Source organism: Mya arenaria, chromosome 1, assembly GCF_026914265.1.
Source record: "Mya arenaria isolate MELC-2E11 chromosome 1, ASM2691426v1".
In the NCBI taxonomy this organism is placed as follows: domain Eukaryota; kingdom Metazoa; phylum Mollusca; class Bivalvia; order Myida; family Myidae; genus Mya; species Mya arenaria.
Genome location: NC_069122.1, coordinates 6,511,111 through 6,538,906, shown reverse-complemented (window position 1 = coordinate 6,538,906; position 27,796 = coordinate 6,511,111). Strand labels below are relative to the sequence as shown.

Genomic DNA, 27,796 nt, shown 5'->3' with positions numbered 1-27,796 from the left:
CCCTCTATGCGCTGACGTTTCATTTAAGCGAAAGAGCGGGCTTAAATTGCAAAACAGTGAACAATATCAAATTGTTATTTTCACTGTTTGAAACAGTGAACTGTTATTTTTAATCCACTGAAAAATCTCTAAACCATCGGAATACTCTTGTAACAAATCAAGTCAAACTATGCAATAATTTCTAGTTCTGATTTATGTGTTTGGGTATCTAGAGTATGTATTTTATGTTTTTTTCCAAGAAAACCATTAAGGCCCTAAATCACTCACCTATCCTCAAACCCCTGAGTTATTTTTCACACTCACCATTGTTATTTTGCACTAATTCAGGCTTAAAATTGTTAAAATTTTCTGGGGCAGGAACACTCCCACCCCATTCGGCCAACAATTTAAAAAAAAATCGGTTCAGAGGGAGGGGCGCAAGTCAAATCCCGGACCCTCCCGTGAATGTTGTTTACAACTTATTTTTGGTCGCGTCACAACATGCACCGCTAAATAAAGAAGCATATCGAGAGTTGTATGCGAGAAGGGTTTATTTGCTTCTTTATCTAATGCCACCTTTCACACTTCCATATATAAACAGCATTGTCTGTTTTGGTCGTGTGTGGAACAATATTTAGTACTATCTTTGTAAAACTCAAGTACGGGTAAATATTGCAAAGAAAGCAAGGCGGTTCGGGGAAAGGTCTTGTGTGCCGTTAACGGCCAATCAATACCAGGTCGATGGTCAAAAATAACTTCTATAGAAGTATGTTCAAAATTGGAACAACATTGCAGAAAACGGAAACTTCATAACACTTGATTGTTTAATATGTTATTACGGGATTTGATGGCGCAATCAATTTAAAGCTGCACTCTCGCAGATTTACCATTTTTACAACTTTTATATTTTTTGTCTTGAAAGGGGCAATTTTTTGCGTATATATCTGAAGAGCAATGATATAAGATTGGTGACAAAAACTCAGATCGTAAATTTTCATATTTCCGTTCGAAAATTAATATTTTATGGCTTAAACCGTTACTAACGGTGTAAGAAAATTGCATAAAACATCAATTTTTGAACTTTTGATATAAAAATATGCGATCTATTTTTTGTCAGCTGTCTAGTATAACTGGTTTCCGTGGATTTTAGCAAAAAATGGCTCCTTTCAAGACAAAAAAATAAAAAAAGTTGTCAAAACGTTCAATATGTGAGAGTGCAGCTTTAAGAAGTAGGCACCGCATAATCAATAAAATGCGGTCATTCTTGTATAATGTAAATTCAAGTAAGATAAGATAAGATAAGATAAGAAAATTGTTTATTATAGTGACATATGTAATGGACAATATACATAATATCATGCAATATAGACAAAATATTTTACACCCGTCCCAGTGGACCTATAAGTCACCTTACAACATAAATGGTAATAATTATAGCAAGGTCAATTAATATGCATTATTACAAAACAGTAATGGCAGATAATACAAATTACGAATTACGTGTTTTCGTCCACGATCCCTGCTTTAAGTTTATCAACTAGCAAATTTATCTCACATTGCTGAAGCAATAAAATACATCAGGGTTCAAGGATAGTATTTTATATGCAACTTAAGTCAATCTTATGGTCATACATCATTAACTTTATGTATTGGTCAGTTGTTAATAACAAGTAATCCGATTAGCTACATCGTTCTTAGATTCAATTAAGACCAATATTAAATAATTTCATTTAGAAGAGCTCTGAAAACCAAAAATCCACAAAACAGGTTACAACCACTAAATTTCTATTTAGTAATGGAAATAATACATAGATGCATTCGAAAGGCATTTGCGCTAAGAGAGTAAGTATTTAGTTTTTGACTTCTAAACGATAAGTTGGTACTGGGATGCGCCCGGCATGCCGACCTTATCGTTTAGAAAATCAAACCAAAACATAAACACTAACTAGTAAGAGAATTGCGATAATAACACTATGTGGAATAGTCATCAAACGGCAGTTTATGTTACAGGCGCGTAACCAGACATTCTCCCATACTCCCGGGAGTACTTCCATTTTGAAAAATGAAATTTTTAAATGGCCTAAAAATGATGTTAAACTTTAAGTGGGGTACAGACCAAGTATAAAAAGAAATTCCAAATCATCAAGATCTACATCTGACGCTGTTATCGAGGATTTTTTAAGAAGCTCTATTTATTAAATAATTATCATTACATTGGATTGTTCTAAAATAATGTTTTGACATTAAAAAGTGCAAATACTCCAGATGTTTTGTGCCTTGTTTACTCACTTTAATGTGACCAGATACCCTTGATGTTGCTTCATTTCACCCAAGTTACTCGGAAATTTACGACGTCGGGAAGGGACCGCACCCAATACATGTTGCACATATCCGACAGTTTTTAAACATTCCTTGGTGGGCGTACTTGGAATTTGGCCCTAGCTACGCCCCTCTTCAAATTATTATTTTTTTCAGCGACCAGTATGCGGATGGTGTCGGCGATTTCCGGTTCGCCCCAGCCACTTCCGCCCTCATATGACGTTGCCATGATGGATCGAGGTCAAGGTCACATGAATATGGTGAATGAAGGTCAACGCGGTGTGTTAGACCAAAGTCATGGTCACGGTCGACCATCCTGATGTTCTACGGCAAACTTTTTTACATGTGATATAGGGGGTGGGTAACTCAGTATTGGCTCTATGGTGAAAGGTGGTTTTTGTGGAATGGCATGTTCTGCTCAAAATCAAAACTGTGCATGACACCTTTATTGTCTGAAAGACATGTTTTTAGACAATACGTGATTTTCAGAGAAATGTGCCACTTGTTAAGACATAATCTGGAAACAATATTGATTTAATATGGACGTTACGATGTTTATTTTCTGTGACATGCATTAAAAAAAGACTTGACTATGCTTATGCGATGTACATGTATGTATGACCATTAACTTTTTTACAACTTAACTGCTATAATCAACTGTGGAATTTTCATCCGTTATGTTTGTATTGTACTGTTTGCTTGATTCACAAAGACAAAATGAACAACTTGTTATGAAAATTGGGTCAAATTGATCCTAGATTATTTTTTTTTAAGATTGTGTTCATTCCAGGCAATTATTATATTTGATAAAGTCAATGTTAAAGATTTATATAATGTATTGACCAAAATAACTCGTTTATTGTGGGCAGTTGTATAACCATTTATTTTGGTAAGTACATACGTATTACTGTTTGAGTGTTCCCGATTATATTTTGTCTACTGACTAGGCTTAGTCTATTTATTCTACCGATTCACCAGATTAATGTCATAAACAGTAGACTGCTGACTTATTAAAATAAATATACAGCAGATTTGAAGAAAAATATACTGTCGCTCCATTGGACAAAATATAAGTTCGAACACTTTTTATAGCTGTGCACTCCATTATGTTTCTGCTGTAATTGCCGAGAAACAGTATTCTCTAATGAGCACATTATTTATTGATGACCAAGTAAATGGTAAAACTATTACAAATTCTACTCATTTGAAGGGACTCACAGATTTATTGTTGGCAGCAATTTCTTTAACCTTTGCTGAAATAGAGTTATGTTACTTACATTTAACGAACTTTGAACTTTTTTGTATACTCCATACATCAGAAGAAGAATAAATAAAGTACCAAAATGAAATACAGACAAGATGACCAAACAATTTTGAGCATGGCCATATTTACAATGTACACACAATCTGCATTATTTTAAAGGAATTATTTAGCTCTTATATGATGCTTATCATTGAAACAAGCATTTTCTGTACATTTCACGCTATATTGTTTTATCTTTGTCTAACTCTATAAAATGTGAGGTAGTCCCTTTAAAGAATAAAAGATGAGTTATGTAAATTGTTTCCTAATTTCTAAGAATCATTCAAACTCATGTAAATGATATATCCTTTTCATTTTTAATTTATTAAAATTGTATTGCATGAACTTTTCATAAAGTATACACACATATTAACTACAAGAAAGTATATTGTATATTTTTCCGTCCAAAGGTGCCTCCGCCTTGAACATATCTGCCATATATTTCAAACTCTCTTCATGGTGCATTTATGTCGTAAACTTTGTATATTATATTCAATACGTAATATCGAGTGATATAATCGAAAGAAATCCAACTACTTCTATTTTTGATTTCACTTAGAAATTATAAGTCTTTCGCTTTTATCCATCGATATCCAAATTTCTTTTCCAATATTTTATCATCATGTATATTTGGTGGATACTGTCCATGTATTCGTTTCTAGTCATCTGTGTCCATATTTTGTAATTCCAAGTCAAAGAGATGCATTTTCAAAACTGTTTAAAAGACGCAATAATTTTTAGCTCTACTGGCCAAAGGCCAGAAGAGCTTATGCGATGGTAATGTGTACGTAGTATGTGCATCCGTGCGTCCGTGCATTCGTGCGTCTGTAAACAATATCTTGTGAACACGATACAGTCTTCAGTTTTGATTGTATCTCGATAACTTGTACAGTATCTAGATATCCATTAGAGCTGGGTTCCTTTTGAAAACCAGCCGGAACCGCCCATGCATGCCTAGATTATGGCCCTTGATAGTATAAAAAATGCTATTGTGTAAACAATTGGTTGTGAACACGATACAGTCTTCAGTTTTGATTGTATCTCGATGAAACTTGTACAGTATCTAGATATCCATTAGAGCTCGGTTCCTTTCGAAAACCAGCCAGATCCGCACATGAATGCCTAGATTATGGGCCATGAAAGTTATAAAGTAATGCTTTCTATTTTTAGCCAGGTCTGCATGGGCGAATTCTATTTTTAGCCAAGTTTACATGTACATGTAAATTCAAGTATAGAGTTAAGGGAGACAATTTGCAAGTCTAGGATTTTGAGAGACAATTTGCTTTTTGCTTCTGCAGTTGATTTTGTGAATTACTCTGCCTTGTTCTTGTTAAAAGCCCAAAGGCCATTTTTTAGCGTCAAGTTCTGTAGTTTACGCATTCATCTTAACAAAATTGGTTGTGAATGTTTAAGTTATGCACCTGGTGTCATTACTGGCCACACACAGGGTTCACAGGTTTGGTAAACATAAATCTGGAAAGGTTTGAAAATCTTTTTGTGTGTTCGTGCATCCATCTCAGCACAATTGATTGTGAATGTTTGTTCAAATTGACCAATGTTGTCCTAGGATGCCATTGACTTTGACCTTTTGACCAACATTTTTTAACTTTTAAAACTACAGAAATGTTTACTATGAGTACAGTTTTGAAAGCATTTTTTGTCAGATGACTTTTACTTGGCACATATTAAAATAGTTCATGCAACTAATCTGCTTACAATACTTTCTGGGCTCAGATGTTGAACGTGCTACGTTTTCAGGTAACCCAAACACAAAACATAAACTATATGTCTGTTGCCTTTTACCCATACATACATGCTCTGGATTGATATGACCACAAAAGCCATGCCAGTAGAGCATAGGCCCTTTTGGGCCTCTTGTTTATTCCTCCAATGAGTGTTTTGTGATTAAATGTTTCGAAAAGAGACCCATGAAATGGCATTTTTTTCAATCACTTGTTTTCTTTACTGTTCTTTGTTAATTTATTAATACTAAGCGTCTTATAAATGTTGACTTGCTATTTTGTTGTATTATTTCTTTAGCTCGACATACACTGTCACCAAACTTTGTTCTGTGTTTGTGTTGAAATATTGCTAGAAATGTGATGTAAGAAGTATGTTTTTATGATGAATGGTTGTATATTTCTATAACCCCATTCAGAAGATTGATTATCTGTTACGGACGTTTTTTATTGCTGTACAAAGCAACACTGTGATAGTTGAATAAATAAAGAATTCTGACTTGAAAAATGAAACAAACTGTTGTTTTTTGTTGTTTTTTTCGCTATGACATTCATAATAGTGACCTTTACCTATAAGCTACACCATGTGCTCTTCAGTTCAAGAAAAGAAATTTGGTATACATGTACAAATTATTTAAAAGTCTGCCCATTTTGACTTATGTATGACCGTGACCTTTGTCTTATGTATGATGACCATGATATTTGAGTTAGTATGACCATTACCTTTGTCTTATGTTTGACCATGATCTTTGAGTTATGTATGACCATTACCTTGACGTGTATGACCATGACCTTTGACTTATGTGTGACCATGACCTTAAACTTGTGTGTGACCATAACTTGATCTGTATGACTATGATCCTTCAATTACGAATGCCTATGACCTTTGACTTATGTGTGGTCACCACCTTTGACTTGTTTGAAAATGAACTTTGACTTATGTGTGACCTCCACCTTTGAATTGTATGACCATGACCTTTTACTTCTGTGTGACCATGACCTTAAACTTGTGTGTGACCATAACTTGATATGTATGACCATGATCTTTCACTTATGAATGCCTATGACCTTTGACTTATGTATGACCACCATCTTTGACTTGTGTGAACATGACTTTTGACTTACGTATGACCATGACATTTGACTAATGTGTGGACCTGACCTTGGACTTATGTGTGACCATGACTTGATTTGTATTTGAAATATAAATAAAAACCCACATTGACCTTCTGGTCCCACTCAGAAGACTATGGAAATATATTGATACTTGCTATTTTACATGTCTAGTAAAGTAGAACAGTGTGATTGTGGTAGCTAAATACCAATTGCTATATTGCGCTCAAAATAATTTCATATGGTGAAATCAAGCCCATCTGTCACACACTTTGAAGTGAAATAATAACTTGTGGATTTTCAAAGATGGCAAAAAGATGAAAACAAACAAAACAAAACAGATACAGCTTTTGCAATACTTTACATTTTAATTGTAATCATACATAAAACATACAAATAAGACAAACCGTGTACTAATAATCAAAGAAATACAAGTACTAGAATACAAAAAAATCAATTTAAATATATATTACAAAGCCTTATTTGGCTCAACCCTTCAGTAACAAAACATCATTAAAATCATTTCACATTTTTCTTTTTACAACTTTATATAGGAGCACCACAACGGGGTAGCAGAGTTTGTCCATTTATCTCATTCAAGGGAGAGAATTAGCTTAATATCTTGTCAGAGTTCTAGCCCTTTTTAGCCATGGGTTTTATCATAATACACATGGAGTACCATTTCTTCATACTATGGTCAAGATTATAGTTTTTGTAGGACAACAATGCCAACAACAACAACAACAAAGCCTCTCCCTTCTTCTACGCTTTATATAAAAGCTTAATACCATTCAAAAAAGGCGAACATTACATCCGACTTCCTTTACAGAATCATTAGTATCAATCCATTCTGACAATGTTAAAATATATATGGAAAACACAGGGAAAGCAGGAAATGGGCGTAAGAACTTGTAATGTGTTGATGTATAAAATAACATGAAATTGCAATATTTAGTTAAATGGCTTTTCCATTTAAGGATACAATCCACTCCAGGAAGGCAAAATAAAGAAACACAAGGTAGTTCCTGTTTGATTTTTAGCTTTTAATAAGTCAAATAAACTTCTAAAATGGGGCTGGTCCAATTTGAAAGTGCCTTCCTGTGGTGGGGTGTATGTTTAAATGGTATAGTACTTAGTAAAACGTTTGTTTCCAAAAGAGGTGAACAACTGGTAGGAAACAGTTAAAAGCATCTTCAATAATATAGTCCGAGTATGATAAATTAGTAAGCATAGCATTAATACCCGGTGAGCTACTTATCAAATGTATAGTTATTTTTCTCCCAAGCTTACACTGCAACTATATTTTAAAGTCTGAACGAAGCCATGATAAGAAAAACACAGGAGAGCCAATACGAATACCAAAGCTTGTTTGTTATTTTTCAGATAAAAGGGGGGATAACTCAACTATTATAAATGCCACAGGAGTTACAATCCTTGCTTAACATTTGCCCATTATTTCTGGCAACATCATCATGTGTACAAAGTTTCAATCCAATACCTTAAACAGGTTTCGGGTAATGGCCAAGGTTTGATTTTTTTTCACAACAACGATGACACAAAAGCTACGTCATTATTTCCACTTGTTTACTATGAAAAACAGATGAGGTAAAAGCGGATAAAACACAGTGACAATATGCAAATAATAGAATACCCAGCAGACATTCAGCACAAAGATTCAAACATTTACAATATAAACTAAGCTCTGTCAAAAATAAATAACGGTTACACTTCTAGGGCACAGATCACACACAGTATAGTGGACATCACAACAAAGTTTGGGAATATTCAGCCAAATAAATCAGGTATATAACATCGATGAATTCATGGCAATGTAAATACATGCACAGGACATGTACCACTATCACTGGTGTCAACTTATCTATGTTATAAATGTGCATACAATAAATTACAGTAAGAGCTAGAACACAGATAAACATTAAGTCAGTGATTGAAATGAAATGGATTGTTTTGCTTAAATGAACTATGTTTGATTGGCCAGAAAGCACGTATAACTTGAATTAAGTATTCTTAATACACAGATGTATCAATTTGAGCATTACTCATCAGATGCATAATGGCTCTGGTTACATTATTACTAAGTTTCATTTGAATATCTTAAATGTGTTTATTGAATTATGACACTCAAATGACATCATCAAAATTATCACAATACATTGAGGCTCAGTGTAGCTACAAATGAGATTTTTCATTTTAAATTTATGAACAATATGTCATATTTCTGAACACTATTATAATACATTTCAACAATGGTCTGCTAACTGAATAGTTAAAAGAGAGAATGCATTAAAGTTGACAAGACAAATACGGCAATGACAAAAGGCTTAAATAAAGGAATTTTTTCACAGTAGGAAATCAATGGAATGAAAGAAGCTATACTGTTTTAACCTCAAATTGAGCTTAAGGTAAGCCATCCAACATTTAATCATTCTCATTCATCAGAGGTTTGATAATGATAAATCTACCCACATAGCACCATCGCTCTGGTGTACAAGAATGACATTTAATAGGTTGCAAAGGTGTGTTAGTGCATTTAACATATCCAAGATTTTTCCTATTTTTAATTTATATTGATTAACCATAATGATATTTTTTACATGGATTACATTTTTCAATAATGCCATAATGTCCTTTATTATAATATGATGCATTAAAGGCAGGTAATTAAACTAAACTTTACTATGATAATAAAGCATTTAATTATTGGTTTCTTAAATCACATAATGTCACAAAAAGCTCTCGATGAAACTTTAAAAATATTCAACCATTATTTTTTTTCACTTTTAAATGAAACTTTACCAGTAGTGATTGTTTTAATGGTGGATGGATGGATTACCTTAATTCCGCTGCATTACTTAAGCAAACATGGTGTTAAATAACAAAAGCTAATCGACTCGGCAAAATGCAAGGCATATCTCCCTAAATGATTGCTTTGTATTACATGGTTTCAGAATTATTGAGTATGCAATTAACGACAGTAAATGACGATGAATCCTAGCCTAGCCCCCACGCACAGTTTCGATTACCTTATATGAGGGAACTACCACGCCATTTTAAGCCTAATAGAGAAAGCTTTCAGATAATATGATTTTGTTTTAGTTTAATACATAATATTAATTCTCTCTTCACCTATAAAATGCTTCAGGAAATAATTCCATCTACTTAAACGTTCATTCTGTACGATCATTAGCAGGTAAAAAAGCAATTCCTTTAAATTTTTAACAGAAAGAAATGCTATATTTGAAGAAATCACTAAGCAAACATTTCCAATGCTGAAAATATTCAAATGTTAGATGTTTTTTAAGCTGCACTCTCACAGATATACCGTTTTAACAATTTTTTTATGTTTTGTCTTGGAAAAAGCAAATTTTTGCTTAATATCTGCAAACCAATTATATGATTGCTGACAAAAAATCAGATCGTAGATTTTCATATTTTCGTTCGAAATTAATATTTTATGGCTTAAACCGTTACTAACGGTTAAAAAAAAAATGCATAAAACATCAATTTTTGAACTTACATATAAAACTCTGCGATCTATTTTTTTGTCAGCAGTCTTTTATAACTGGTTCCCATTGATTTTTGCAAAAATTGCCTCGTTCCAAGACAAAAAATAAAAAGTTATCAAAACGTTCAATCTGTGAGAGTGCAGCTTTAAAAAAATCCCACCATTGTCTTGAACAATATTATATACTATTCGTATATGGAAGCCCCATATAATATACCATTTATTTATGTGGGGCATCAGACAATATATTAATACTTATGGGCTCCTCCAATGATATACCATTCATATATTCAGGGTCTCAGATTATATACTATCTGTATATAAGGGCCTGCTACAATATACTATACATATTTGCGGAATAAAACATGTCGCTTGCGCAGAGCAACCATCATGTCGAAACAAATTTAGTAGTAATATTTTGTGTGTCATACACATTCAATAGCATTTATAACATAGGCTTTAAAGAATACAATGTCAACTTAAATCAATAATTGTATTTCAAGAAAAGCATGGAAAATATTTGAAATAAAATGGTTATGCCTTTGCTATTAAGATAATTTTGCGGAAGCCAAACATTGTGTTGTCACAGTATATAATTGAATCAAGGTCCTGATTGTATGGTACTTCATCTGAACATTATATACCTTTTTGTGAAAAGCCCCTAGAATTGTCAAAATGTGACCACATTGTCTGCGACTGCTTTCTTTTTGAGAATTAGTAATCTTATCTTTTATTTAATGGGTTACAATGTTAAAGGGTATAAAACTTCAGAACAGTTTGATAAACTGCCACATCAAGCTATTCTCTCTAGAGTGATGGCCCTTACTTTTCCAATCCTATGCAAACAGGGTGACAATGGTAATAGGGATCTCAATCCTTTCTGATAAACAAGCATATCACATTATTTATTCAAAATTATATCCTATGAAATTGATAAAACTTTACCAAATTAACGATTTTAACAATTTACACATTCTTATATCATGCCCATAAACATCATAGTCTGGAAAAGATTGGATAAGAAATGCTAAGTTAGAGAGTGGAAAATGTGAAATTGGTAAAATGCTGACAAATCAAGGGCCGCAACTCAAGAATTAATGATCTGACTGTTGATCAAACTTGGCGATATATTATGTCAATAAACATAGCAGCCGAAATTTGGTAAAGATTGTTTCAAAAATGCCAAAGTTAGAAAGTGAGTAAGTAACATAGTGAGTAAGTTTTATAAAGATTGGTAAAAAAATGTGAAAGAAAGCTAGTGGAAATGAATAAATGACGTGAACGCAACCACTGGACATCATTATCTCTGTATGTCTACTATGCCACACAGGCGATATCAAAACAGACAAGCTATTGAAAGTTTTGCATTAAAATGAAAATTCATAGCAACAAATGATAATTAACAGACCATATTTACAATTGTGAATTGAAATGAGAAACTAAGATTAAATACAGAGACAGAAAATATAAGATTTGAAGCAATGAATTAGGCGCATACACCTCAAGGCGTGCAATAAATAACCACATACAACCAAGGATGGAAACTGTCAATCTCAATTGAGCAAGGATTATTGCTTCTTTGTCTTTAACAAAAGAGTACCAACAACACCATAAATTTACCATGACGATCACTGACAAGGATGTCTTGGCGTAACATTCTAGTAAAAGCTGTTATGCAACATGAAAAATGGCCTCACTTAAGCATTTGTGGGAAAAATACAATAAGGTAAAACTCATTGGTTAAGCTATTATTACTTAATTAAAACAGCTTGCTTTTTTTCTAGAAAGTTACTGGCACATTCTCTGAGGTAATGTTTCGTCATAATTCGTTAAAGATTAAGACTTATATCGTATAACCAACAATACTATACTATACTGGAGTGGTACATGGAATGTTGGTTATACGATATAAGTCTTAATCTTATACTGTAATTTACATGTCATATATTTCATGACTTATCAACAGATGTCAAATTTGACATTTACAGTAGGTTTTAGTAGAGCGATAAAAGTAATGTTACAGAAATATTTTTTTTAAGTCTCTAGCCAGTTTTCTCTACAGAAACACCTTAATTGTCACATCCAACAAGAGTCTTGTCTAATCTGGCACCAGCATTACTAGTAAATGAATTATCTCCTTCACAGAGACACCAGTTTACAAACAAGAAACAAACTGAATGTATTCCAACACTAGTTTCATGGTTATTTGGTTCCATTTAATATTTAATGCTGATAAGCCAATCTTTAAAGTAGTATCAATTTTCTCCAATGTACATACACCGGTTCTACATTGACTGGTTCCTACACATTTTCCTTTATCATAAAATAGACTGGTACCACTTATCCCAAACACAAGTTCCTTTAAAAAAAAAATGGTTTCTGGATTCTACGCAGTCTGTTTTCTCTATAGACTGGTACCATTTACATTTCTCTTTAAGGCTGTTCCATCATTACTTTCTTAACATTTACATAGACTAGTATCAATTTTCCATGTTCCATATTTTCACCATTTCCCCAACACACCGGTTCCTACACAGACTGGTACCACAATGGCTTACTCCGTATTTTCTAATTTAGTCTGGCACCACCATTTCCATGATCCATCTTCTCCTGGAATCCACCCATACACAGGTGTCTACTTTGACTGTTTACTATGTCACGGCCTACATCACAAGCTCTCATCACTCTCGACGGCCTGTAACATGTCTTCTGGATCCATCAGTGAGGAGTTACTGCCCGACACATCCACACCAGGAACATCTGCAATGTTTTTATGATAATTATTATGATGATTATGTCAGTGGTTGTCTAGATAATCACAACGAAGATGCTGATGATGACAAAGAAAATATTGCTGATGTTGATGAAAATAATCATTACAATGGCAGTGATGATAATGGTGATGATGATGATGGTGATGATGATGGCAGTGATGGTGATGATGATGACGATGATGATAACAATGGCAGTAATGATGATAATGATGATGATGATGATGATGATGATGATGATGATGATGATGATGATGATGATGATGATGATGATAGTGATGATGGTGATGATGATGATGATGATAATGATGATGATGATGATGAAGATGATGATGATGATGATGATGATGATGATGATGATGATAGTGATGATGGTGATGGTGATGATAGTGATGATGATGATGATGATGATGATGATGATGATGATGATGATGATGATGATGATGATGATGATGATAGTGATGATGATGATGATGATGATGATGATGATGATGATGATGATGATGATGATGATGATGATGATGATGATGATGATGATGATAGTGATGATGGTGATGATGATGATGATAGTGATGATGGTGATGATGATGATGATGATGATGATGATGATGATGATGATGATGATGATGATGGTGATGATGATGATGATGATAGTGATGATGGTGATGATGAGGAATATGCTGCTGATGTTGATAAGAATGATCATTACAATTGCATTGACACAATTATACAATATGGCAACGAGTTTTTGCACAGCGAAGAGATCAACAACACCAAGGTTATAAAAATTTAATAAATATTTTCTATTGCAAAACAAAGAAGCCAAATATAGAATAAATCTACCCACCAGATACATTAAGCCTGGCCAGTGAGTCGTCCTCCTCTATGTTGAAGTGTTTCTCTATAGACTCTTTAATGTGGTTATTGAGGCCTTTAGGGTCCAGGTCCATGGCCCAGGAGAAGTTCATCAGTGCCAGGTCTGTGCTGCCCAGCTTCTTGTAAACCTGTAGTGATGAGGGGTAATCATGACATATCATCCTCAATGTATTATTCTCAAATATTTACACCAAAATTCCTTAAATGAACATTCTTTAAATGATCGGCCCTTCCAGACAATGTATTAAAGTAGGAAATACAGGAAAACATACTAAAAAGTATAACAAAACCCACCTTTCCTAATAAGAAATAAATAAGAGATTCTTTTGGGACAATCCTCTTCAGTTCCTCAAGCTCATCTAGCGCTTCCTGAAAATAGGTGAGTAATATTGCATCAGAAAGGTGGATAAAAGTAGGAACCTTAAAAGTGTCTGGAATAGTAAGAACCTCATAAATGTCCTGAATAGTAGGGGTGTTGTATGTGTTTTGAGTAGTTGGAATCTTAAACGTATCTTGAATAATAGGAACATTATTTAAAGGTATCTTATAAATAAGAAATCCAAACATATCTTGAATAGTAGGAACCTTAGAACTATCTTGAAAATTAGAAATTGAGCTTGAATAGTAGGAACCTTAAAAGGTATCTTGAAAAGTATGTTAAAAATCAAAAGCAATCAGACAGCTGATGTACAGCTTTATTTTTCTGTACCACCTTAAGGTTTAATTCAAACCTCATATTAATGGACTGAATAACTTTGTCAACTGTTTAATAACAGAAACAGGTAACCATTCTCTATACACCCATTTATTTGACAAACATATCAGGGATGTGATTGACGTGGCAACTGATGTGCTGGAAACATATTGACAAGGGGGCCTCAATGGGGTTTAGGCTGGTGTAAAGCATCCTACCCAAGAAGTAAAACTTACTTTTTAATAAAGTACCAGTAACAACCTAAATTTCTGTTGTTGATTTAAAAAAATAAATATTTCTAGTTTCTGGAGCCATCAGATCAATGAACATCCATTGACAAATCACATTCATAAGTATACATACAGTGGGATTTTGTGGATATTAATTGAGTAGATATATAAAATGTAAGAACAAAATTCACCACAGAATCATCCTAAATGCACTTAACGCCTACTTACTTTATTTTTCTGTTTAGCAAAAAGTACAGTAGCCTTATGGAACTTTCCAAGCGGGTTTTTGGGGTCAAGGGCGATCGCTCGATCAAGGGTGGCCAGGGCGTGCTCAGACTTCTGTTGAGAGAACAGCACCTGGAAAAGTGAGATGTTGCATTTTAATATTTCACTTTAGACAAAAAATCTGAACATACATATAGAGGACGCATTCTCATAGCCTCTTTATAAGGACACCAGTCGTGGTTGGTAAAAAGAAAACAGACCGGTGTGTGCCATCATTTACACTTTAGGATTAAACATGCTTACCATGCAACAGTCACAGAGTAGCTGCCAGTTCTGTTGGTATATAGAGAGAATTTGCTATGGCAGATCTCTGAACCTTTTTAATCACCTACACTATGAAAATACATCTCATAGATACATTGAGTAATGCCTTCTTACCATGCCAAGGTTACAGAGTAGCGGCGAGTTCTGTGGGTTTATGGAGAGAGCTTTCCTATAGTGGATCTCAGCCAATCGGAACTTCTCCTGCTTGTAGTATATTAGACCTACTCCAAACCTGCAGAAAAATTCCTAATGTCAATGTGTGTTAATCAATGAAATATTGAAACAATATTATTATTTGGTCAAGCAGCAGAGGTCAAGGGTGCTTATCTTGGGACCGCCATCCATCATTGGGATGCAAAGATGTGTTAGTGCAAGTGTATATTGATTACCTTTTCTAATATTTTTGCATGGAATACAATTTTGAATAACACCACGATGACACTACTATTATGATATGATATATTACAGGGAGAAAATAAAACAAAATTTTACTATGATGATATAGCAAATTCATTTTTGTTTCTCAAATAACATATTGTCTACATAAACAAAAGCTCTTGATGAAAACTTTAAAAATATTCAAACTTGTATAAATGATGGATAAATTACCTTAAAAAAAGTATTATTTTTCAGCAAAAATCAGATACAAGAAAAAGTTCTTATAAGCTAATAATAGCTGTACGGTATTCATAACTGAGCAAGAACAAAAAGAAATCATTTAAAATCAACTTACCAGGCATTATAGTGTCGAGGGCTGACCCGAATAGCGCTCCGGAAACATGCCATCGCATTATCTAGTTCCTCTGTATACACAAACTCGTGGCCCAACAGGGTATAGGCATATGCGAACCAGGGGTTTAACTGAAATGATAATGTAACATGATAGTATGCATTGTATTTGCCATAACATATTACAAATATTTGTAGCATCAACATATATAATGAGGAAACATGCCATAAATGGTCTTATTCTTCAGTGTACACAAACTCATAGCCTAGGAGCATGTTAGCATACAGGGATGTGTTTGAACTGGAAGCTGAAGGACTAAAACCAACAAGACAATGTGTTTGGAAAGGAGTGCTTTAAGCCCCCAAGGTGATTCTAAGTGGGTGAATAACCCTGCTGCAAAAGCAAAACTGGACTTTAAGAATTGCTTTTGAGAGATCTCCTGGCTTCAAATTTGTAAAGAATTCAGCTCCCTTGAGCCATTAGATCTGTTGAAATTCGAGAATCGGTGGAAAAATCACATTTCTCAATTAAGATGGAATACATAATATAATACAAGTGAAGGGCTTGTTCTAATATCGTTTACTGCGTCCACGTAACCTTAATTATGAAGGAACACACCAATTCATTACTACTGTTATGTGTGAGAAAGTTCGAGATTTCATTCTTTAATAATACTGAAAAACGCCCAACTGAAGCACATTGTATACCTGCATGGCTCGGTTGAAAAACTTGATGGCTGTCTCATGCTCCTGCTGAAGACTAAAACAGTTCCCTGTCGCACAGCAAGCCTGTAATAAAATAGCCCATTTATCGGTTAAGCAGATGATTAAAGCAAAAGATGAAACACAAGACTACACCATGAGTTTGACAGTTGAAAAACCTGATTAAAAACAATCACCACTTGTGTATATACAAGGTATATAAGTAACAATTCCAAGTCTTCATATACCCTTTATCTCCAGCCTGCCTCTTCATCGCAATTAACCCAATTATCGTAAGCTCCTGTACTAAGTAGCACAACTCCACTTCTTTTAATATGAAGAAACAAAACTGTATATACCCTCCCCCCACCCCATCATGTGAGTTTTTATCAATGCTGGTAAGTTCCTGTGCTAGATAGGACAGCTCTACCTCTTATAAAGAAACCAAATTGTACATTATTATACCTCATCCCTTCTAATCACTAAACAATATACAGTAAACTATAGCATGCTCTTCACTGTTTACCCACCTTGTTAACTGCTACTGCACTGTTCCCAGCTTTTGTCAGCGTGGAACAGTGCAGAAACAGGACGGTCATAGTAAAATGGGATTGACCTCCTACTTTTCCGTTAGGCACTTTGCCTATATTTTGGTATCAGATGACAATGACGAGGTTTTCAACAATTTTCGAAAATGATCAGTTGTTTATGATCTAAATAAAAGGAACATTGACCCCTTTGAAGGGAACAGTGTGTCAACCCTCGGCAACCACTTTCTACCTCAGCTCAAGCCTCAGTTGACAGTGTTGCCTTTGGTTGACAAGATGCACTGTTCCCCTCAAGGGAGGCAATATTTATATACTATAAATCCCTCTCCCAGACCCAAAATAAAGTTCTTAATAAACCAATGCCATTAATATCCGCCTACCTCTGGAGAGTTTTTATCAATGCTGGTAAGTTCCTGTGCGAGGTACGACAGCTCCACCTCTTTATGCAGGAACCACAATGTTGTACTGTAAATCTCCATGCCCTCAATGTGGTATGGCTCGCTACGAAGAATCTCCTTAAATATTTTCTCTGCCTGGAAAAATACACAAAAGCTCTAGATACTGATTTATATCTTTAAATATTTAAGTAAAAGTATCAATGATTTGTCATGAAAGACAGAATCCAAAACCTGATATATTTAATGTCAGAAGTTACATGTTTGTAGGTGCAATTCTTTTTTAGCTACATGCAACACGGGATAAAGTCATGGTTCATTTTTCTTGTTAGAAGATATGAAATGTCTAACAAATTACAGGTGCAGAATTTTCCATTCTGACCAACATTTCTATAAAGTTTGATGTGAAATACTTTTGGAGCTACATGAATCACAAGATTTTAAAGCTCCCTGATATATCTATCTGGAGGTTAATTACCTAACTCTTAAGAAACCAGCTTTTAACCATATATGTATTACTCTATTATACTGATCAAACGTGTTCCTTATCAAGTGCTCAGTCATCAAAATAAGTCTTTTGGATGAACAAGCCCAAATTCATATACTTCTGCTTGGCATTACATTTTTGAACAAGCCCTACTGTTTAAAACCCAGTGGGCTTGTGCTAATTTCGACCACTGAGTGCTATAGACTGGTACACGTTAAAGAACCAGGGTAGCTCAGGGTTACATTCTGTCTGTACACTATGCTCCAAAAACCAAAAAAGACTGAATGATCCTTCGCCTGAGTATAAATAAGCTTACACACCACCTTATGAAATATAGTAAAGTAACAACAATCTAACATTAGTACATTCTCTGCATTTATAACATGAAATTTACACATTACACTGCAAACAACCCTATAATTATGTTGAATTACCTCATGGAATTCTTGCAGTTCAAATAGTGCACGGCCAATTTGAGACTTTACCCAGCCGGTTTCCATCTGGTGTGGGGGCAGGTCATAGAACAGCTCTATGGCCCGGCGACATTCGTACTGGGCCAGGGCAAGATACGCCTGGGCAACAGACTGGAGGAGGCTTAGTATACCAGCTGGAAACACAAAGAATATCACAATTTTTAACAAGAACACCATGGAGAGTACGCCAATGACCTGTTGTTAAGTTAAACAAGGGGCAATACTTAACAATTATTTAGTTCATGGTTATGGGCCATGCTATACATGTATGTTTTGTCTCTGATAATATTTGTACAAGATCACAAGGAGGGGTGCCGGGTGTTTCTGCTTTTTTTCTCAGCCACTTTTTTATATATGAAAATAGGGAAATAATTCACACAAATAACATATCACAGTATAATGTGGCACACGTTGAACAATAGACTTTACAAAAATAACAATTCCAGTTTCTGTTGTCAAAGTAACGATTGACTTTATGATTTCATTTGCCCTCTTACAGTATTACTAAATTAAAACAATCTTTCGAGAAAAAAATTGCCAGTTTTTTTTACAGTCAAATCAAAACACTTAGATCCTACTCTTATACTTAAATTCTTAATTAGATCTGAGTTGGTTATTTAATATGGCCCCTGGAGTAATTTTTCCAGCTACATACGTTAAAAAAAATATCAATACTAACAAGATTCCAGAAGTAAAGAAAAATGATCATACAATACAGTTGTTAATAAGTTAACCCTTTAACCCTTTAATTCATAACAAAGTTCCCTACCTAGAGACTGCTGCTGCATCTGGGCGAGCTGTAGTTGGGGCTGCTGGGGTTCCATGATGGTAACAGGTTTGTTATCACAGATTAAATCTCCCTTCAGGTTTTCCCCGATCTCCGTCTTCGTCTTATTCAGACGAGACTTTGATTTCCGGCCTATACCCTTCGGACTCGTGAACCGAGTCTTGCCTTGCTGTTTGTTGTTTTCCTGTTTATAGATAAAAGGCCATCCTTAGAAATTTGTTTGTTTTCTAGTGGTCTAACTTACTTGCTTGCCCTATAATTTCTGATATCCTTTTATGACAAAGGTTTAAATAACACTCAAGTATTGGTAGGCAGAAGAATAAGCTTGTCTGCTTAAGAAAACCGCGGTCCCTAACTCAATTTTTAAAGCCAGTCACTCCTCTTTTAAAATGACTTCATGCATTTCTGAGACCCACAATACAAACTAAATTGTACAATTACCAGAGACCCTAGGTAATTTGTTGCGCATGAGGGTCAAAGAGCCCCTAGCTTAAGAAATCTCTCCGAGGCCAGGACCCCTGATGAAACAGTCCTCAGTTCCTTTTAAATGTAATCTTAATGCATTTCATTCAAAAACTATTCATAAACAGCAATACAAAATTTTGTAAATTTACAAAAAAATACACATTTGACATAGCTTTTTTCTTAATTAACTTCACCCTGGTTGTCAGTCAAACGTTAAATTGATTAATTAAGGCATTATGTTTCGTCAATAAATAATAGCATTTGATGGTATATATATACTCCAATGAATTCCTTTCACCATATCTGACAACCTCCAACATGCAACCAAGTGGAGCTAGGCTCAAATTCTAATCATGTTCATTATATAGATGTAGCTTACCTTAACTGAACTGGAATTTGAATGACTGAAGAGTCTGGAACTTCTCCGTACATTTGGTGGATTATTCTGAGCACTGGAAATCCAGAAATTATTTCATCATGAAACAAGAGTATCACATGCAGATACCAAAGCTCATCTGTTTGTTTTTTTCGTTCAGTCTTCGAAGGGGGGCATAATAATTGCCTTCCCCCCGTGGGTTATATGTTTTACTGGAATAGCCCTTAATAAAAAGTGCCAGATTTTTTACAAGGGATAATTTGAATTAACACTACAATAATTGAAGATAACTGATATGAATGGTTTAATTAGAAAAATATCTACCTATTTTTTTGCATTTTTTAGTTTATAACCATTTTCAGTTTTCTACGAACTACCCGAAAAACCTATTTTCTACTAAGATGAACATTAATTCTTAGGTGCTTCATAAATATGGGACATAAGATAATTATGCATATGTTATATACTTGAGTGTGTTATTTTCCTGGGTGTTTCCCGTAGAGTTGAAGGTAGGAGGTTTCGGCATCAGTGTCTTACTGGGATTCGTTCTCCGTGTCACAGGCTGCAACGGGAGGAACAAACATGAAACACAGTTATAACTTCCATTAACATATGACCCAGTCCAACATAATGAAATGTCACACTATCTGACACAGTCCCACTTACTGTAATGTCACCCTATTTGACAAGGTCCTTATAAACTTAATATCATCCAACTGACACATTGCCAATAATTTAATGTTATCCTACCTGACACAACATAACTAAATCACACACCATCTTTGGGGTCATGGACTCATTGATAGTTTCATGTATTGTGACAAGAGAAGATGTCCTCTTATTTTCGGTTAAAAAAACCGTTAGTCGATAAACACCTGCGGGTGCTGAACGCTCGTCTGATTTTATCCTTTTACGGTTTATTTATTTCATATTGTACTGTTTGAATTTGAATGTGATTCGGAACAGGTATTCCAAAGTTTGAAAGAGATAGCTTTGGTAGTTTGCTTGTATGTGACCCAAGCACAAAACTAAAAAAACAACAGACTAGCTAAAAATTACAAAGTCCAAAAATACTAAAATACCCCCCACCCTCCCCCTACCTTTCCATATGTGACTCAAAAATCTGTTTGTTATATTGAAAGCATTATTCATTTATTGTCTGTGAAAAAAATTGAAATCAATCAAACAAAAATTGAAGAAGCTATGTTCAATTCTCAAAATCAACCCAAATCCATCAAAATTCAAAAAAGTTTTTTACCCCCCAAAACAGGTAAAAGTCAGCATCTTTAGGGTACAATGTGAAGAATGGTATTAGATGAAAAAGTTCCCAAAGTTTCAAAGTGATAGCTTTGATAGTTTGACCTAAACGCAAAACTTAACTAATGCCTTCGTTGTCGACGAAAATCAAGTGACAACAATAGCTCGTCATTTTTTTAAAAATCGGACGAGCTAAAAAGTGTTTTGTATGATGATACTTTCTTTCCATAACCAACATCCTCTTCCTTTTAAACTGAAAGCAAATAATGCACAAACCTTTCTAGGGGCCTTTGACTCGTTGATTGTTTCCTGCATTGTGACAGGAGAGGGAGTAATAAACATGGTTGACTTGACTTCTGCGGGCGGAGTACCCATGGGCAGGATCCCGAAACTGGAATATAAAAGATAAGACATGTATTTTCTTTGATATTAAATATTCATTATTTATGTTTATTAGTGTTGAGAATCGGTTCCAGTTTGACTATCAATAATCAGTTCCACTCAAGTGACCGATTATCCGTAGTACAATCGGTTTTTGACAAGACCTTACCAGTAATTCAAAATTGTAGTCTTATTCTTGTGCAATAACTTTTAAAACTTATCTATGGTTATTTTATGTGTATGTTTGAAGTTATTTAGTGTTGTTGCTTTCAGCCACATTGTTAACAATAACAACTGAACACTTCCAAATGTATAAATGAACTCAGAGGAGAAAATTGGCTGAAATTAACTGAACACAAATAACGAGAGGGAAGAAAAAAAAATTCACCGTTTGAATCCATGATCGATTGACAAAATACAAGTGAATGTTGCCGATTTCAGGCTCAACCAATCAATTTTCGATTATAATCTATCATCGGAACATAATTATAAGACATGTATTTTCTTTGGCATTAAATATTTAATCAGTATGTTTATAAAACTTAGCTACATTCGTTCACTGCATGGTGACCTATGATCATAGCCAACAAGATGGGACAGTCGAGAGATATTTTCTCTTTATTTGTTGACTTTCAATTCAAGATAACCTCAACTCTCATACAAGAGTCTTATATCTGCACAGATGAAAAACAGCTCCTATGCTATGTCATAATGATAAACTGATAAACTTATAAATGAATGTACAGAAAATAAAACAAATAGATTCATGAGTGGATACTAAAAGCAGATGTTGAGATGAGCAAGTATATTGACAGACCAAAGTAAACTCAGACTCCACTCAGGTGCCCCCAAGATTCTGGAACAGATTGGCCAGTGGTGTGGGGGCCAGGAGGGAGACGCCTGAGCTGATGTTTGTGGGAGTGTGGGACTATGCTATATAGATAGATGTACGGACAGAATGACCTCACATTGGTAGTGGTCTCCCTGGAGCTTCAAGAACAGGTTTCCAGCATAAGTAGGGGACAAAGGGGCCAGTGGTAATATGCCGGTGTATGTGGGAGTGTGGGACTATGATATATAGACAGAAGTATGGACAGAAATACTTCACATGGGCGAGTTGTCTCCCTAAAGCTCCAATAACAGATTTGATGCTTGTGCGATGGCCGAGGAGGCCAGTGGTAATATGTCAGTGTTGTGGGAGGGTAAAGGCTATGATATATAGACAGATGTACCAACAGAATGACTTCACAAGTAGTAAGTGGTAAGTAGTCACTGTGGAGCTCCAAGAACAGGTTTGCTATGTGGTGGCCAAGGAGGCCAGAGTCATAGGCTGGTGTTTGTGGGAGGGTGGGGCTATGATATATAGACAGATGTACGGACAAACATTACCTGGGTGAGTGGTCTCCTCTCAACTCCTGAAAGAGGCTGGCTGCTGATGTGGGGCCCAGGAGGGCAGAGGCCATATGACGGTGTTTATGGGAGGTAGGGGCTTTGCTGATACTGTCTCTAACCTGCTCATACACATTGCCCCTGAAATACACCATTCAAACACATGTTATGCATATGCATTCAGCAATGAAGTATTGCACAGCAACACCTCTCTTCATGTTATGGCATTTTTAAATTTAAAAATTTTAACACTGACACCCTAAAAATTGTCAAAACAGATCAAACTGTTAGAAGCCTTGCAGGTTCATTTAATTATTAATAATAACACAGGTGCCTTAAATGTGCATTCCAGTGTTTATCCTCTTTTTCCCAATTTATCAAAATAACCCAAACAAGTTTTTGGATACAAATTATGGAAATTGATACATATTGTATACTGGGGCAAGTTGCAAAGCCAGAGAGGACTGCACAGCGCTCTGTTAGGGCCTTATTTATACAAAGTATCAACATCTACAGTTGCATTGGGTTATGCCGTAGGGAGCTCTATATTACATAGTTTAACCAACAAATCCCTAGTATCATATATATTATTCTTGAAAATGTTTACCAAATACTGCCAACATTAAAATAAGACAACAAAAATAACATGAACATTACTGAGGCTTTGATAAAACCTCAATTTTTCACTTGCAAATCCAAGGTAAAAAAACAACATCCTTCTTACTTGCAGTTTTCAGGTGTGTGGTCAGTAAAATCCAAAAGCCCAGTTTCTGGTGTCTGCAACAACTGAAAAGTAAGGAAAAAAATATAAATTACATTTAATATTGACCGAGGAATCCCCAAAAAAATTGCATAGACCACATAGAATTCTGTGTATAAGAGTTCAGGCAGTTTGTAAATATTAGCCGGGATGTAATTTTTCTGGCAGCAAAAGGGCTGAACATTTGACGATGGGCTTTCAGGGCGCTTTAGCAGTCATGGGGGGTGAAGCACAAGCGGCAGATCCAAACCTGGCTTTCCAGAAGACCTTTTCATGGGTCTTCTGACATTATATTTGAAGCAAATTGATGTTTTACAAATGTAAAACTAACAACACATAAAGTAAGAACCAAAAGCAATCAGTTGGGAACTCTGCCTGGTTATAGGAATTGTCGAAAAGCCTGCTACATGTATACAGTATATCATTCTGCAGATTTGAATGCATAACAACAAGTGTTGTTTTTTTACTGAATTGGGCACAAAATTTGACCCCATTCACCATCCCAAAAAGTACCATAGTATTTTTCATTCACAATAATTGACTCCAAATCTATCCCCCACCTTTATTTTGACTCTTAACAAGTCAACTTATGTCTTAATCCAGTTTTGTTCTCTTCAAACCCAAAACTTCAAAAGGGCTATGCTCTGTTTAAAGTATAATATTTACATATAATAATTCCATGAGCCTTTGCCTGTTCACAAAAGTTATAAAAAAACACTAAACTAATTTGGTGGAGTAAATTAAAAGATCATCTAAAATTATTTTCAATCATTTTCGCCACTGCTTTAAGTGACAGGCTCATTTTACAATTAAAAGTCTACAGCAGTGCCGCTCACCTTCATAACTGGCTCATTATGCGGAGTACACAGTGACTGAGGGGGAACCGGCACCTGGAAGGGCTGCGGAGTCACCTGTGTAAGGGCCTCACCCAGCCCTGCAACATGCCCCACACCTTCCTGGGGCACCACAGGAGCCAACATGAGACTATCAAGATTGCCACCCGAGGTCGTGGAGTTGACAGGAGGGGTGGGGGCAGTGGTGATTGGGGATTCTGGAATCGTGTTCAGAATCTCAGATACGATGATTGGTGGAGTGTTTTGGGCGGTGTGGGCGTCCCGGGTATTCTGGAGTATCACATTGGTGCAGGCCGTCGTCGGGACTGGAAAGACTGTGGTCACATCTACTTTTTCACCTGCGGAAAATCAAGCATTGGATTTCAATTAACTGGTCTTAGAATCAAATTACCAATATTTATTGTGAAAAATGGTAAAATTTATTCAAGTTCAATATCATTAAACTCACAAAACCCATCTGACCCATCTTCCAAGTCTGGTGAAATTTTAGAGAGACTGATAATATTTTTCAACAAACTCAAGGCTTTATCAATGTTGCAGCCCATATGAACTAAATAATCACTCACCTAAATGACACAAGCCTTCAAAAGATGACCACAGTAATGGATTTAATTTTAAACTGCGCTTGTAACACTCTATAGCTTTCTGAGTTCTTTCAGTCCGGCTATAAATAGCACCAAGTATATTAAACACATGACTAGCTAGAGTTCCGTATAGTTTCTCTATGTCTTCCATTGTCAACTGTCTTGTTAAGATATTCCCAGCTAACACCAACTCTGCTTCTGCATACCTGGAAAGAGAGAAATTGTAAAGTTATCAGAATATATAATATATAAATCACACATACTGAAACACTTTAATTCCATAAATATTTAGTTGAAACCCCAAGCAGAAGTGTGCTACCCGAAGAGGGCAGGGTGCAATACCTGTCCATAACTCTTTAACTAAAACCAAGTCAACTTTCCCTGGTACTTACTCTCCAATGTTTATACAACATTTTGCGAAAAGGAATTTGTTGTCGGGCGAGTTCTGTCCCCTTTTCTTCAGTAGAGCGTACGTCTGCCGTGCCTTTCCAGACCGATAATAACAGGTCGCCAGTAGGTACAAGGTTTCTTCTGATTTGACTGTAAAAATGATAGTATGATTACAACACATGACGTCTTTGCGTGATTGTAGAATTTATGGAATATCTCTTGGTAATTTTTTTATCCTACTTGAAAACAAATTGTCATCTCTTTGTGTTCAACATAAGACAAATTTAAAAACAGAAAGAATTAATCCTGAGTAACAAAAAAAACAACTATTGCCTTAGTTTTGAAATGAAGAAATTTCTTGACTGATAGCAGATTTTTCTTAAAACTAGACAACTCTTGGTCAAAGTTAGCCATAATGTTTGGTGATTGGTTAATAATTAACCAATACTTACTATTAGTGGGGTTAGCTAACCAATCAAATTATTTAAATGTGCAAACTGGCCAAAAGATTACTGTTGGACAGCTTACCATAGTTTTATAATAAAAAAATTGATCCATGTTTTAACATCTAATGTTTCAGAGAAATTCAGTATAACTGTGTAATGTACTGTTGAACTTTATGCTCGCAGCTCTATGGAAGTAGAGGAAGTTTATAATCCGAGGTTATTAGGGCACTGTGTACTTTACACAAGCAGCTGAACTTGATAAGGTCAATAACATTATGATAATGTTATAATTACTTGTTTCACAATAATTGCAAAATATAACTTAACACACCTTCAGCATACAGTCTATCAGCCAAGAACAAGGCATCTCTGTAGCCATAATGCTGCAGACAGTCCCAGATAGCTGCCTGAAAGAGAAGACCAGACAACTTTTTATACATCAATTATACAGTGCTCCAGCCAGGATGTTATGTCAGAAAGGGCACTTTTGATGTGCATTGAAAGAGCCTTAATGGGGTACTTACTAGGACCAATGAGTCAAAATTATATTTAATATTTGTGTGTTTTCAGCTATTGTAACTGAATATCAGTTGAAAAATATATTTTTCTTTGAAATACCTTTTGGTTATTCCACTAGTTTTCGATGAAAAACATTCTGATTAAGATTGGCTTTTGTCAATGGAACATTGCCATTTAGGGCTAGTAATAGCTTTTATTCAGCGCACGCTGGGAAGAAAGTATTCAAATATCCTCCTGTAAAGGAAGTACAAAACTGATTCCTAGTACGCGCTGAATAACATAGCGCATGCGTGAGTCCATCGGTTGTTGCAATGTAAACAAGTTACATAGAGATGTGGAAGACATTTAGTGCTATTTAATAGCGAATATGGTGATAACATTTAATCGCAAAACAATACATTACATAAACACACTCTATTAATTGGTGTGTGAACATGAAGATAAATGTTGTCTGGTTTTGTATATACTGGTGTGTTGTTTGAATATTATACAAGTTTTTGTGCCAAATACATTGTTAAAGCTATATATATATCTACCAGTCCTGGATTTGCTTGTACCTTCATTTCTCTCATTTTTAGGGCAAGTTAACAAGGATTCATGCCACAACCATTTGAAAGCAGCTCGGCCGACCATACAAGTTCACCAAAAAATATTTCAAAGAACGCACTTGTTTTGTTGTGTTTTGGTCTGTTCTTGTCAATCAATTTTGAAATAAAAGCTTTCAGGAAGCTGTTGATACTCAATATTCGTTAACCTCTAGCGATGCAAAAAAAATCGTTCATTCCTCAAAACCGATATTTACCTGCACGGGTTCTTGAAGCAACATTTTGGACCAATTATAAAACAAATAAATTATAACAGTCGATAATTGAACTGATTCGCCATTTTGGCCTCACTGTCGTTGTAAAAGACGCCACCCAATTGTACAATACCCTTGCCGTTAAAACAAAAACGATGCAAACCAAACTAATTCGGATCTTGATATGCCATACATACTTAATGAAGAATTTCCCATTTGAAATCAATAACTCATTTTGAAATTTTAAATAAGAAAGTCCAGTTAAGCTGTATTGGGCACTCTCCTTTTTCTTTGCCATTTTATAAATGACCTGCCCGTATCATTAAAGTCACAAGTGCGCCTTTTTGCAGACGACT

At 35.1% G+C, this 27,796-nt stretch overlaps 1 protein-coding gene across 1 annotated transcript; it reads right to left on the bottom strand.

The window, feature by feature from the left end:
* Nucleotides 1–6,797: 6,797 nt before the first annotated feature.
* On the bottom strand, nucleotides 6,798–27,545 carry LOC128232908 (cell division cycle protein 27 homolog). Its single transcript, XM_052946714.1, has 20 exons — nucleotides 27,444–27,545; nucleotides 26,454–26,529; nucleotides 25,679–25,826; nucleotides 25,269–25,492; nucleotides 24,685–25,040; nucleotides 23,813–23,874; nucleotides 23,089–23,229; nucleotides 21,595–21,709; nucleotides 20,529–20,623; nucleotides 20,065–20,137; nucleotides 19,203–19,404; nucleotides 18,395–18,567; nucleotides 17,459–17,611; nucleotides 16,537–16,617; nucleotides 15,833–15,960; nucleotides 15,214–15,331; nucleotides 14,779–14,907; nucleotides 13,921–13,995; nucleotides 13,598–13,754; nucleotides 6,798–12,739 (listed from the first exon to the last, which is right to left on the bottom strand). The coding sequence occupies exons 1-20, from the start codon at nucleotides 27,465–27,467 to the stop codon at nucleotides 12,648–12,650; spliced, it is 2,622 nt and encodes an 873-aa protein (XP_052802674.1). The 5' UTR covers nucleotides 27,468–27,545; the 3' UTR covers nucleotides 6,798–12,647.
* Between the last annotated feature and the right edge of the window lie 251 nt (nucleotides 27,546–27,796).

Bases quoted from the DNA above. Each gene is read 5' to 3' on its own strand.
- LOC128232908 (XM_052946714.1), bottom strand. From the start codon at position 27,467: ATGTTGCTTCAAGAACCCGTGCAG. The intron at 20,624-21,594 runs GTTTGTGCATTA...CTCCCGTTGCAG, and splicing joins AGTCAAAGGCCCCTAGAAAG to CCTGTGACACGGAGAACGAA. The intron at 13,996-14,778 runs GTAAGTAGGCGT...ACCTATTTTCAG, and splicing joins TTGCTAAACAGAAAAATAAA to GAAGCGCTAGATGAGCTTGA.